The sequence below is a fragment of the Amblyomma mixtum genome, chromosome 3, assembly GCF_055824585.1.
Source record: "Amblyomma mixtum isolate Tamu chromosome 3, ASM5582458v1, whole genome shotgun sequence".
Taxonomy (NCBI): Eukaryota; Metazoa; Arthropoda; class Arachnida; order Ixodida; family Ixodidae; genus Amblyomma; species Amblyomma mixtum.
In genome coordinates, this window is record NC_143014.1 from 233,296,542 (window position 1) to 233,311,062 (window position 14,521).

The 14,521-nt window shown below is 49.3% G+C and overlaps 1 protein-coding gene across 1 annotated transcript in view; it reads left to right on the top strand.

Annotated features, from left to right (window-relative positions):
• The window catches only part of LOC149354029 (uncharacterized), a 40,881-nt gene that overhangs the window by 23,001 nt on the left and 3,359 nt on the right, over positions 1-14,521 (top strand). The window contains exons 2-3 of the mRNA XM_089575908.1: positions 11,440-13,191; positions 13,384-13,512. Of these exons, the coding sequence (XP_089432034.1) occupies positions 11,440-13,191; positions 13,384-13,512 (1,881 nt within the window). The remainder of the gene's footprint in view (positions 1-11,439; positions 13,192-13,383; positions 13,513-14,521) is intronic.

Here is a 14,521-nt window from a genome sequence, read left to right on the forward strand (position 1 = left end):
GATGCATAAAGCCGATCTAGGCGAGCGTGGGAGTGCACCTGAATGCGCTTGAATAATCGAGAGCACGGCAGGAAGCTCCTACATCAATAAGCCCTGCACCTTTTGTAACCCGCGACAACTGTCCCTGCGGGCATCATGACCGACGCAAGCAATCGGTCACAAACGCAATTAAAATCCCCCATTAGCACGGCATGCCAGTCACAGTCTAAACTAACCATATATCTTCAAACAGACTGTTGCGCCGGGCTACGTTACTCAAAGCATAAACATTGATCAGTTGCCCTAACTTCCCATCAAGTAGATAATCGCAACATTTGCGCCGGCCGTAGGCATCGGTATTATAAGTAAGGCGAGAACAAGGTAGGGTATGTTTCGCAGAAGCAGGGAACAAACCGCCGACAAGCTAACAACATGCGTCATAAGGACGTATGCAAAAATCTTCCAGAAAGGGCTGTAGTGCCCTCTCGTTCTCCTCCACACTCTCAGTTTTTGTCTACTTGACAGCCACAACATCTATAGAGGCTTGCTGGGCAAAAGTCGGCGGAGTTGTATCTGCTTCTTGAAAGATCTAAGGCCATGCACATTTAATGTTGTGAATACTAACTCTTCGGAGGCCGCCACGATTACTGGACATAATCCTGTTCACAATTCCACCCGCCCGTCCGTAGACTGCGTAGCGGCATCTGAACCGCCGCAAAACTGCGTTCCTTCTTGGCGAAAGATGATGAACTAAGAATATGAGTTGCCTTACGACTGTATGCCAATGAGTAGGCATGCCATTGTAAATATTGTTCTTTCATTTGAAATAAAAAATAAAATAAAAAGGAGAAGAACAAATGCTTCCGCATTCAAAGTGCATAAGTAGACTTAAATGTCCTCCTTCCTGTAATTTTATGAGTGGAAAGAATGCAACGACAACTATTTGTATTCGGGCAGCGAAAGAATACGGAATGTTTTATTTCAGGTAGATTTTCTGCTCACATCACCAAAATCATATTTGCACAAAAGTGTAGTCACTGCTTAGTAATAGCAGTGGTAACAAAACCGTTTTAGCCCCAGAGCCCCTTGCGCAAATCAAGCGCATTAATCCGCCGTCACTCGCGATTTCATGGCACCAACTTATTCGCAGCCTGTACTTTAAAGCAATATAGTTGAGCCCACTTACAACGAATCTGACGGTCGCGAGGACTGTATACGTTCGCTGTATCCGAAGTTCGCAGTATCCGAAGTTCGCAGTAAGTGAACTTCACGTGTTATAGACAGAAGCATTCAAAATCGAAAATTCTTCCAGAACATCCGCTGTTCACATGTTTCTTCCAACCAGACCCTATCACGGCGCTTACCAAGCTCTCCAGCGCACTCATGGGCTGTTGGCAGATAACTCTGATAGAGATTGCCGCACTCTTTAGAAGCCTAGTAAAACGTTAAGTTGGGAGAGTTGGTAAAAGTTCATATTGGAAACAACAGCGCACAAAAGGCAGAAGACCAGAAGAAAGAAAAACACAGGACGAGCGTTGACTCGTGACTAAGGCTTTATTCATACAACCTGGGGTCTATAAAGGATGAGGGAGAGGCATGACACGTGAACAGACATGGCAGACTGGTCGCTGCTTGAACAAGCGTTTGCAAGAGCACCAAAATAGTCTTGCAAACAGGAATGACCAGTCTCATTTTGTCACACACTGTCAGGGGTATGAAGTGATAAAAAAGAAAAAAAATCCTCCGCGAACTCTACGTTAGTGTTCGACTTAAAGTGCGTTAGCTACGGGAGCTTCAAGTGTTTATACATTGGTGTGCTCAGCAAACATGGAGAAGACCTAATCCAAACATCAGCGGGTGTTTCCGGAAACATCCCTTCTAAGTAGGGAGCCTACATGTACGCGGTACACACGTAGGTTACCTACTTCTATAGGACACAAGCAGCTCCATCTACCTCATGGTTGTTGCACTGCTATTGTGATTTACAACTACCTTCGCTATATGCGGTATATTTCCTCATTATATCAGTTAATAAATTCTATAAACATGTGGCTCACAACACGACGAAACGTCTGACACCATCCGGAACCCTCTGCGGCAAGCGGTTCAGTCGTAATGACCGTCTGAAGGTCCTCGGAATGTACGGTTTGGGGGCGGAAAGGTCGTCGTTGCGAATTCCGCACATAATTTAGACTTCATCTCAATCAGTAATTTTATCCTGGAGAACATGCCAAGTCATTTGACACCACTTGGAACATTCTGCGTCAAACGAGTGGCCCCCAAAGTTTTTGCAAGTGGTGGTTCCGGGGGGGGGGTCTCACTTTGATGGCCGTTATACTGGCACATATATAACGGAGGATTGGTATCAATTGAGGCGCTGCGCGCCAAGTGTTGTTATGTGAGATAGTGTGGTCACGTAGTGCCTGTTTTGGTGAATTTGACCTTCATTGCAGACAGACGCGTCCTTGACAAACGTAAGTAGTAAGAGCTAACGCTCTTAAAAGAAAAAAATGCTCTGCTCTGTTAAGTCAGGCTCAGGTGTTTTACTCCCACAACAGCCAGACCACACGGGAAGCGGGGAAGCGGTAGAAACATATTTTATCGCAACGGAGCAACGAGGCTGCGCTAGTAAACCTGCTGTAAATTTATCTAAAAAGGAGCTCTTGTTTCTTGGCCATTTTTGAACGGCGCGCGTACATCTGTTTTGTTTTCATGGTTTACCTTTAATTCACTTATCATGCCTTTCCTTCATCCTTTATATACCCAGGTTTTATGAATGAAGCCTTAGTTATGGGTCAGTGCTCGTCCTGGGTTTTTCTTTCTTCTAGTCTTCTGTTTTTTGTGCGCAGTTTTTTCCATCATGAGCTCTTTAGAGGCGCACTGCATGCGACACCGTCGCTCATGTCAGCAAAGTGGCGCATAAGATGGACGTGGACGCGATGCTTCGCGTCATCTACCACTTCACTTTGATGGGCGGTTGTGCCCGGCGCAGTGGCCATCCAGAGAGCACGGCCATGCCCTCGTGTGTTCGCACTAAGAGTGGACGACCCTGTATATCTGCTGCCTGCGCGCTGCCTGCACGCTGCAGCAGAGCCACGTCACTGGCATGGTTACAGTCGTATACAACTCAAGAACGCAGCGTCGTTTCCGCGTCAAAGGATCCCCTTCCAGCCAGTGACGTCGGCCGATTCTCATGACCCTGTAACGTGACAACGCAGGGAGCGGTGCCACGATGCAGAGATTCGTCTATCCGCGACCATAGAGGCAAGGGATTATCCCCTGTCATCTACCACTCCTTGCTCTGTCGCACTAGCAGGGTCATGAGAATCGGCCGATGCCATTGGCTGGAAGGGGGGTCCTTTGACGGTGAAAAGCCGCTGCGTTCCTGAGCTGTATCCGACTATAGCAAGGCATACCTCGTGAATGTTATTCCTTCTCTTATCGCTGTCATTGGTGAATCACTGGCCATGCGCAGCAGTTTCGCTTTCAACGCTGCCCTTGTCTCACGCTTACCACGCAACTGCTTCCCCTGTAGACGCTTTGTCCAGCCAGCACCCACGCACCGATTGACCCTGATGTTTGTCGGGGCACGCTCAGCTAACGGTTAACTGCAGTTTAAAGGACACTTGTATTACTATTAATTTTTTTTGGTGTGTGTGCGTGTGTGTGTGTGGGGGGGGGGGGGGGTCGACACGTTTTTTTTGGGGGGTCGGAATCACAGGACATAGCAGAACGCTCTTCGATCTCCGCGCTGACGGAAAGCGCGCGTTTTCGCCCTGCGGGGTGAGTTCACGGCGCCTGTTGGTTCGTTATAACTGAGTGGTGCGGCCACACGGGCTCCTTTTATCTGAGGTGCAGTGTCATATCCCGTGCATATTTTGACGGTAGCTTAACCGTGTCCGTAATAAGCGAGGGTACGTTACAACTGTGCACATTATAAGTAAATGAAACGCACAAACTGCGAGTACTGGGTGTCAGAGACAGGCAGTGTTTTGTATACCGCCGCAAACGCGACAAAAAGTCGTTACTAAAGTGTCATTAGGCAAGTGTGGCGCAACAAAATTATCATTCCCGTGAACGCGGTGAAAACCAAACACATGCAAAACCACTTGGCATATGTAAATTGGAGGACGCTTAAGCTTCGCCTTTAAGAGTGAAACGCGACAGCGTGTTGCAGCGCTGCCAGGGAGTCCACGGAACGCCATAGCCCGATCAGCGCGACGCCTTGCCTGTTAGACACATCGCTCGGAGTCCCTATAGGAGGCCTCTCAAAACAGCCCATCCGCCGCCTGAGGAGATCACGAACGGGCTGCAGTGACGCTGCTCCCTGAATTGGCTGTTGTGTGTCTTTGTTGTGATTGTGATTTCAGAGGAAAGCAAAGGCTCAGTAACTGTCTCACACCTCGATGGACACCTCAACCACGCCATGAGGGAAGGGAGGAAGTTTGTAGTGATAGAGAGAAGACAGAAAGAGAGGCCGTAATGGAGGTCCGTTTCTCCGTTGGCGTCGCATTTGTTGACGACAGCAGCACACAGACGCGTACATCACAGGCGCTCGTGCTGTACGGGGTCCATGACATCGCAATGGTTGACACCCACATAAAACATGACGCACACAGGTCGGGCCACCGCTGCCTGCCTGTCTGAAGCCCGAAGAGGTCGCGGAGGGTTGCACCCGCGCTGCCGCCCGCAGGGGCGAAGCCGTCGTGTTATCACCGGGCTCCGCGTTCGGACCAGTTGACGTCTTCAAATGTTTCGTCTGCCGGTCCCCCATATTCAAATCCGCAATCCCTGTGCGATCTCAGTGCACGTTAAAGAGCCCAAGGTCGAACCCAAATTACCGAAACGCTCCACTACGGCGTCCCTCATAGCCTGAGTCGCTTTGGAACGTAGAACTCCATAAATCCAAACTCAAACCGAACATGGTCATAACACCACTTGCCGTACCTCAGCGCAAGCTATTGGAATTTACTTTCATCTCTACAACATAGATAGCGGTGCGATGCCACAGCTCATGGCAGTCAATTGAAATGGTTTATAAAGTAGAACGCGATTGTTATCGGGTCCCGTTTCAAAATTTGCATACTCATAATTACTCATGTACGCGTCAGTATACAAAGACACTTCAGAAAGTCAAAGACCACAATGCATTCACTAGGTCCACTTTTTATTCAGCTCAAACCAACGAGCCTTCGTCGCGAGTTCTGCGAATGCTATCCTCGCAATCTGAAAGACCTGGGTTCGATTCCCCGTAGGCTTCCATGAGAATTTTATTTAAAGATTGTCGTGTCATAATGCCAACGCCGACATCGGATTTTCTGCGACACGGGTTCTTTAGCGCTATCGTATTTAAATAGATGGCATGGTTGCCTCCTATGTCCAACATTGTTCGACAATACTTTGGATATTGGCAAACTGTAGGATACCGGTACAGAAATATTGAAGGTAATGGTTTGGTTTTGTTTATGGTGCTTAACGTCCCAAAGCGACTCAGGGTATGTGAGACGCCGTATAGTGAAGGGCTCCGGAAATTTCGACCACCTGGGGTTCTTTAAAGTGCACTGACATCGCACAGTACACGGGCCTCTAGAACTTCGCTTCCATAGAAATTCAACCGTCGCGGCCGGCATAGAACCCGCGTCTTTCGGGTCAGCAGCCGAGCACCAGAACCACTGAGCCACCGCGGCGGCCTATTGAAGGTAATGGTCTGTTCTTCCGATATGTAGAAAATTCTTTCTTTTATTGTGCTATCGAGAAGTTAAGACTGCCATGGCAAACACGTAGGGAGCGTTTTCGACGATAGAACAAACTATAATAGCAAAAATTCAAGCCTGCCGACGGGAGTAATATCTGCGGAGACATACAGACATTCGTTTTAGGGCGGAATACACTAGGCGGTACGCTAGTCAAACAAGCAGGTGCATAATACATACGTGCATGCGTGCCATACGATGCTGAGTGGCGGGGAATGCAAGACAGGTATTTTGGCCTTAAATCCCGTGTAGGAACGTATGGGATGGTAACAGACTATTCCAAACAGTCTCTGTTAATAGAGCGTTAAAGTTAGGGAGCATTTAATCTTCTAAAAATATCGATAGCACTCACGGGGGACAAAGCATACAAAATTGCTTGGCGGTCTGGCAACACCGCGCCCACAACTTCCGGTTTCCATCTTGGTTCGGTCGAGCTCGTCGAGCTGGTGCATCGTTTGCTACGCGTACTTTCTTCTTGCGAGTGGAATTTCAACAGGAAAGCTTCAGCTGCTGCGTTTTTTTCACAGCTGATCTTTGACCAAATGTAGGTGCTTTCAATAAGCGCCAGCTTACTCCTACTGCGTCCTCAGCTTCGCTTGAAGTCTGGCGCTGATGATCGCAATAATCGGCACTCGAAAGTGGGTTGGAAAGTCGAACCGTGACCGTGTGCTGTTGTCGTTTTAATGCTAGCATTAAAGCACCAGTTCAAGCATCACACATTATCATGGCTATTTTATTCCCAGGTGGACGCGAATTCATCTGGTAGGGTAGCGAGCGGTTATTTTGCGCTGAGTGCGCACGTGTGTTGGCAAACTTCTGTGACAGTGCGAACTTTCGTTCGCGCCGACGCCAGGAGCTTCGTGCATTGCAGTATAATCAGAAAAGACCCTCGACCAACTGCGTAATTCGATTCCTTTATTGCAATGCGCATCCGCGGTTTTCAACGTCACCGTTTCAGAGCCCGGCGTCGGTTGATTTTCGCCACAATTCGTTGAAACCGCGTCCTGCTTAACGCAGTCAGTCGACATTAACAAGAGGAAAGTAGGCATGCACATATAATTCAAAATATTGTAAGCAAGGACGCAGCTTTTTTTTTCAAATAAGCACTGAGCCACCGCGGTGGCTTGATTAGAGAAAGATGCTACAGCTGTAGGTGCATGCACGGACTCGATACGCTGGTCAAGCTGTGTGTGCAGGGGAAAAATTAGCGTGTTCGGTTGCTTCCGAAACTTAACTACTTACTCCCAAACTTGGACAAATGGCTTTGTTGCGAAGAAAGCTGTTGGAGCTTGCCACAACGATAATAAAATCTGATGGCCTGAAGCGTTTTCAGAACACTGGTGCACGTACTTTCTAGCTTAGAAATGCGTCCCTCCTTCATAATAAAGTAGCTATATTATTCGCTTCTTTTTTTAGATTTTCGTCACCGCAGATATCGAAGGTATAGGAATCCTCAAGAAATAAAGCATTCGCACCTCAGTTTTTATACGTAGGGTGTATTGCTTCACAAAGACTCCTTAATGCGCATAATATATGCGTATGGTCCAGAGAGTTTGCTTGCCCTTCTAGAACTAATTGAACACGGGAAAAACTTAACTGAACACGTAGCAAACTAAGCAGTAATCGGCATATGGTTCTTCGAGTGAACTTATTTCGCCACGGCACGAGCGATTGGCCCGCTTAAAAAAATTACCTTCTCTATTACGTTGTTCAAGTATGCGTCTATATCTATATATTCACGCCCGACCGGAGAGTTGATAAATGCACGAAATCGGCTTCTAATTTTGATCAGAGACAACAAAGGCTGTGGTCCCTATCTTAATTTAAACGCAAATCACCTCGAAAGCTTTGTAAAAAATCAGCGCAGAAAGCGAAAGCTGCGCACTGATCCGCGTGCTGACACATGATACCTCGCATGGCGTTTTGTGTTACTAAAACGTTGGGACAGAGTAAAGAAAAAATAGAAAAGCGAAAAGCTGGAACGAATCTAGTTCTGGCACGCATCGTAGTGTCTTTTCGCAGTGTAGAGGGTAGCGCAACACTGCATCGGCATTTTACTTTTCAAACGAAGCGCAACCGTTTTAACGCTGGGCAGCGGTTTCGTTTTATGTACCGCACCAACATGGAGGACTTAGTTCTCGGAGCGCCGAGAGATGGCGCTGCGCATTTCGCATATCTAAAGCATATCGTCTATTCAGCCTGCGTTGCCGGCCGACAGCACAGTGACCATAAACAGTGATGCCATATCTAAGCACACTATACCCTAGATGTGTAACACGTTTACAAACGGAAAAGGGCATAAAATATCTGACATTATACAACACACATGATAGCGGACGAATATTGATCGTGATAGTGAACTCTTACGATATACGAAAAAATTGCGCTCATAAACTTTCTCCCATTCAAAAATGCTTTCGTCCATAACTGTTGGGCATGTAATTCCCTAATACCCGATAGTTCACGCGTCTATTACGCATGACGCTTGAGAATTACAGAAGTTTTTGAGGGAAACTGGAACGTTTTTAAGCGGTATGCTAGTCATTCACTGCAGCGGGAACGATTTCTTCAACGAAAAACTCCGCAAAGTTCCCTGCACGCGTGATAGGAGCCTGTCCGGGTACAATGCACTCAAGCAGGGGACTTTATTTGCGCGAGCTCGACTTCTTCGTGGATTTATTTCTCGATAAATTTTATCAGAATTAAAGGAAAGAAATTCTCCGTGGCAATCGAAACGAATGTCTCGAGATGTTGGCAACATGAGCAGAAGCTGTCCACCCATGGAGGAAGGAAAAAAAGAGGAGAGGCCGTCACGTGACATTTTGTGAAGCCGGAAACAAGCTCGGCGTCATCTTACTCCGGCGGGCTTCTGTTTACATTTCGCCGCCGCGCCGATTGCGCGCGCGTTTCAAAGCCAACGAAGGAGCGTGCTACCGCATGGGCGCACGCCCCCGCGCGAGTGGCGCTTGGCTGCTTGCCGGTTTAGGGTGCCCTATGCTGGTGTTCGTCAGCGGAAAAGTTAATAAAGCGGAAATACCCGTGCCAGACAGGCGGCTACTTCCAGTTACTGCTTCGTACTGCGTCGTATTCGTGCCGTATCCAACTGCTCGGCCCTGGTCACAATTAGTTGCAGCCGGGAAAAATGCTTATCTCAACTCCTGCAAGTGCGGGAAGTGACCTCCGCTTTCAATTACTGCGGTGACGCATCTTGACATGCAGTACCTGTCGCCACTTTTGGCTACGTTTTTTTTTTCTGACGGTGGAGATTATAAGCTTCGGTGTTCCTCTCCCGTGTGCTTTCTTTTTGCCTTTACTACGTACAGGTGAATACCAACCTTTACCACCCGATTCTTGGCCGGTATGTGCCGTTCTGTCGTAGGCTACAACAACAACAACAACCAGTGAGGGACCGCCGCAGTTTTTCGTACTCCGGTGTTCGATTTCGCGTTGCACGCTACAATATGAACGAATACACTTGAGCCCGGCACGTCCCAGAGGCAAATAGCTCGCTAGACGCTTCAAACGGGCATGTAACAAAGTTTCTGTATACTAAGAGCAAAGCGAGCGCAGCCGCTTCCTTTACAATATCGCTCTCCGCCCATGTCATGGCCCCCGCCGCTCAAACAAGCGCAATCGTCGAAAAACGAAAATGACAGTTATACCGACGTCAGTGACAATCGCTGGAGCGTTGCAAGAACACGCATAGGTAGCAACGAGGTTTCACTGCCGATGTAAACGGGAGAGCGAATGGCACAAACACACTGCACGTACAGGACGCGGAACGTGCGCCGACGACCGCTCTAGCGCACGCCGTATTGAATCACTGGTGAACGAACAGCGCGAATGCAGCGGCGGTCTCCCGACGGCTCCGAGCAGTGACGCAGTAGACGAAATGCCCGTGCGATCGTGGTCGCCGAGCACGTTGAAATCAATGCACGCAACAACGAGAGTTTTGCAGCGAATTCCACCTGAGATATGAGTGAACGGCGCCAACGTCAGCCTGTGAGCACGATCAAAAACAAACTCGAGCAGTTGAGGAAAGCACGCCTACGCCGCACCTCAAATGCTACGCCGCGGCCGTCTGCTATCGCCTGGTTTGTAAACAGCAACTACAACGCCGTTGCTATGCTGCCGGAGTAAGATGGCCTCCCAATCGAGAAAAAACCACGTGATTTCCTCCACACTTTTCTCCCAGGGTGCTGTGTGGAAAGGGCCTCTCCTCTTTTTTTCCTTCCTCCATGTGTCCACCGAACACTTTTGTTCTAACTGCGAGTAACTGTTCTATACAATGCACGGTTTTAGTGCAACATAACGTGGAGAAGCGACTGTACTGCAGAGTGCGCACGCATCGAGGCACCCCCCCCCCCCCCCCACACACTTTTTGTTCACTGTTTGCCGCTCACGAAAATCGAAACAGTCGTCTACAGCATCGTAGTACGCGATAGCGTATACAGCTCGTTCAGTCGAAAACGATGCCAGAACTGTTGCCCAGAGAGTTACCAAAACACCTGCAATGCGGCTCGACAAACATGGCGTCGTAGTAGTAAGTAAGAAATATTTGGGAGCTGCGTAAAAATCACAGGGCACGCGCACTCAATGAATTAAAAACCGGTGTATAGGCCGGGAATCAGACCAGGGCCTTTGGCATTCGACATAGGGGCGCATCCATTCAGCCACGACGGCTCGACGTTTGAACATGAATGAAGGCGCACCTAGTGAATGCACGCGTTTCTTACAAACATATCTTCGAGATCTGTACTGAGGTGTACATGAGTAATTATGAGCATGTAAATTAAGGATGTCGGAATTCAGCGAGTGCCATGCCTTTCCGGTAAATTTTCTCCGTGCTTGGCGTGCAGTCGTAGCGCCATCATGTGGCACCTACTGAAACCGCCCTTCGCAATTCACGGCGCTGGCCCGGTAGATGACGGTCGCGTGGGCGACCTTTCTGCGTCGGAGTAGTGTCGTTCGTTTCTGAACAGGTGCGATGGAACCGCAGCCGTCTACGAGTGCTAGTGAAGAGCAGCGTCTCTGTTGCAATTGCAGATATACTGCACCGGAGTATCTTCTTTCACTTCCTCCTTTATCCCTTCCCTTACGGCGTGGTTTGGGGTGTCCACCGAGATATGTGAAACATTTACTGTGCCATTCCCTTTTCTCAAACACCAATTTTGAGAGGCCTCCAACAGACTCCGAGCGATTTGTCCAACGGGCAAGGCGACCCGCCCAACGGGCCACGGCGTTCCGTGAACTCCCTGGCAGCGCTGCAGCATGCTGTCGAGGTTCACTCTTAAAGGCGAAGCTTAAGCTTTTCGCTTTTCTTATCCACTTCCTTTTCACAACTTGGCGGGACATCAATCATGCAGAACGAATAACTGATGACCTTAAAGAACCCTGAACGATAAAAGATAAAATCGCCAAGAATTTCTCATATATGTGTATATAGTAACTGCAAAGGCCAATGTTCTAAAATTGGAATGCCCATTTTCAGCAATGCAATACTGTATACTTGTCCACTCGTATCGTTTCGGCAGCAAATGCAGCAGCCTAATTAGCCCTCCAATGGAACAGTACTTGGTATGTAACTGATGCTACACTGAGGCTGCGAAAATTCTCACACTCATAAGCATGCGGCTGCTGTTTTACTTTTGGGACAGAAGAGAAGCGCCATTGCTCACTGTTTTCGCTTGATCACTCCTAAATACAGAGAAAAAGGTTTCCTGGAGCCACATGCGCAAGTCAAGCGAAGAGAGCGACTCCGACCGCTGCAACTCAGGCCAGAAGCTGGGGGCGAGCAGCGATGAGTGCCGAGACATGCGCCGTCGTCGACGCCTAGCTGGATTGGCGTCATGGAATTCTCGGAGCCACGTGAGCAACCTAAGCGACAAGGAGAGCGAGTCCGACCGGTGCAACTCTGGTCAGAAGCTGGGGAATTCTCGGAGCCACGTGAGCAACCTAAGCGACAAGGAGAGCGAGTCCGACCGGTGCAACTCTGGTCAGAAGCTGGGGAATTCTCGGAGCCACGTGAGCAACCTAAGCGACAAGGAGAGCGAGTCCGACCGGTGCAACTCTGGTCAGAAGCTGGGGAATTCTCGGAGCCACGTGAGCAACCTAAGCGACAAGGAGAGCGAGTCCGACCGGTGCAACTCTGGTCAGAAGCTGTGGAATTCTCGGAGCCACGTGAGCAACCTAAGCGACAAGGAGAGCGAGTCCGACCGGTGCAACTCTGGTCAGAAGCTGGGGAATTCTCGGAGCCACGTGAGCAACCTAAGCGACAAGGAGAGCGAGTCCGACCGGTGCAACTCTGGTCAGAAGCTGGGGAATTCTCGGAGCCACGTGAGCAACCTAAGCGACAAGGAGAGCGAGTCCGACCGGTGCAACTCTGGTCAGAAGCTGGGGAATTCTCGGAGCCACGTGAGCAACCTAAGCGACAAGGAGAGCGAGTCCGACCGGTGCAACTCTGGTCAGAAGCTGGGGAATTCTCGGAGCCACGTGAGCAACCTAAGCGACGAGAAGAGCGACTCCGACCGGTGCAACTCTGGTCAGAAGCTGGGGAATTCTCGGAGCCACGTGAGCAACCTAAGCGACGAGGAGAGCGACTCCGACCGGTGCAACTCTGATCAGAAGCTGGGGAATTCTCGGAGCCACGTGAGCAACCTAAGCGACGAGGAGAGCGACTCCGACCGGCGCAACTCTGGCCAGAAGCTGGGGGCGAGCAGCGACGAGTGCCGATACCTGCGCCGTCGTCGACGCCTAGCTGGATTGGTGTCATTGAATTCTCGGATACACATGCGCAACTTAAGCGACGAAGAGACTGACTCCGACTGGTGCAACTCTGGCCAGAAGCTGGGGGCGAGCAGCGATGAGTGCCGATACCTGCGTCGTCGCCTAACCTCTCCTCTGCGGCACACAAAATACTTTGGAGAATCGTCGCCGCCAGCGATAGACACGCCTGAGACTGCATCGAGCATAGCGCCGGCCCCTTACAACAGCCAGGAGCCTGCTGCCATGAACGAGCCTGTATCGGCGTCATGGCACGGCGATGGGCGCCGAGACGTGTGTTGTCGACGCATAGGAGAATCGTCATTGCCAGGTATGGACGCGCCAGAGACTACGTCGTCGTCAGCGACGGCTCCTTCAAGCTGTCCGGAGCCTGCTGACGGGAACGAGACCGGATCGGCATCCTCAACAATATGCCACAGTCTGGACAATTCGCAAGCTCCGAACCGGACACACCATCGCACTTGCCCGCCCGACCAGCCGCAGAGTACGGGCGACGCTGAAATTATCCCCTCCCCGAAGCCTCTTGCAATGGACGTCCCGGCGGAGCCATTTTCTAGCACGTTCCCGAGAAACCAGATGAGCTTCCGTGTGCAACGCCACTTCATCACCGCACGCAGGCTTGCAGCTATGAGACAAGCAGCAGCCGCAGAACCAATGAATCCACTAGGAAAGGAAGGCATGTCGTCCTGCGACGAGGGCGGTGCCGAATTTAGTAGATGGCTACTGTTGGTGTCCAGACGATTAATGTCAAGGTTTACTCTCCAGTTTTGCAGCGCCATAACGAATCCAGTGGTCTGGCGCTTTGTGCCTGTAGTATATGCTGTTTATGCTCACTCGATATTTGTGATCATACTTGTGGCAACGACAGTACTATTTCCGAGCCTGCTTTTTGTGGACCAGACACCCACATCTCCATCTTTCCAGCCCATCATACGTTATGCGGACGACGACGATGCTGACCACGAAGGCCGCTCTCCAGGAGAATCGCTGCACCAAGGTACTACACAGCATTCGCAATGAGGCGAGGCTGGTGCATTTGTCATCTGCATGCGATATGTTGCTTATCGGGCTCACTTCGAGACGGTTGGTGCCTTCCACCACTTCACAGCTTATAATGGAGACTTAGAGAGAAAGGAATTTTAATGAGGGAAAGGTGGAGAGGAAAGGAGACTTAGTTCTTGAATAAAGTGTCGGTTCAGTTTTATATCTCAGTATGTCTCCTTTTCATCAGTCATAATACTCCGATATTTTCGAGCACTTCAGGAGTTTTTTTCGAAATGAGCCAAATCCAGAAATCAAAATTAGGTGAAATTTTGCTCTAATGAAAAATTCATTTACAGGCCGTTTTTCCAAAAGCTCTTAGAACGAAAGGTGCCAAGTAATGCCTAGAAATTCCGATCTCAAGTCTTGTAAGAGCTAAAAATGAGCCATACCCTGCTGTTGTTCGAATCAAAATTAGCGAAATCCAGCCGTGAGTGACTTCTTTGTCAGCTTGAGCCTCATAGATTGGAATGTTTCGAGTGTGGTTACATTTATTCCTCCCCCAGCTCTACTTTCTCATCGGCTACATAGGACATAAGGAGACTGGCGGAAGATCTAACCCAGGAGGCCACGATAACGATCAAATCATAAGCCCTGTCGCCGATGAAGCAAGAATACAGCTCTCCTATACAGTGAACGTTGAAGCGCTTAGTTGGGCTAGTTGGTAGTGGCTTTCACAATTCATTATTACAAGCGAAATAGCAAAGGAAGACAAGAAACTGTAATATAGCCATTGTCCTGTCGTTTTGCGTCCTGTACGCGTCTACCATTTCGCTACTACTCAGGAATTTGGAATACTGCAGAGAATTAAAATATATTCTAGATCTCATACATTCCAGCCAAATTACTTTTCCGCTGCCGAAGTGTGAACACATAGCAAAGAAGGTTGTCACTTCTGTGATTGCTACAGCAGCCTAATATTTTAATTTACTTGTGTTGAAGTACAACAGTGCCCTTGATTACAC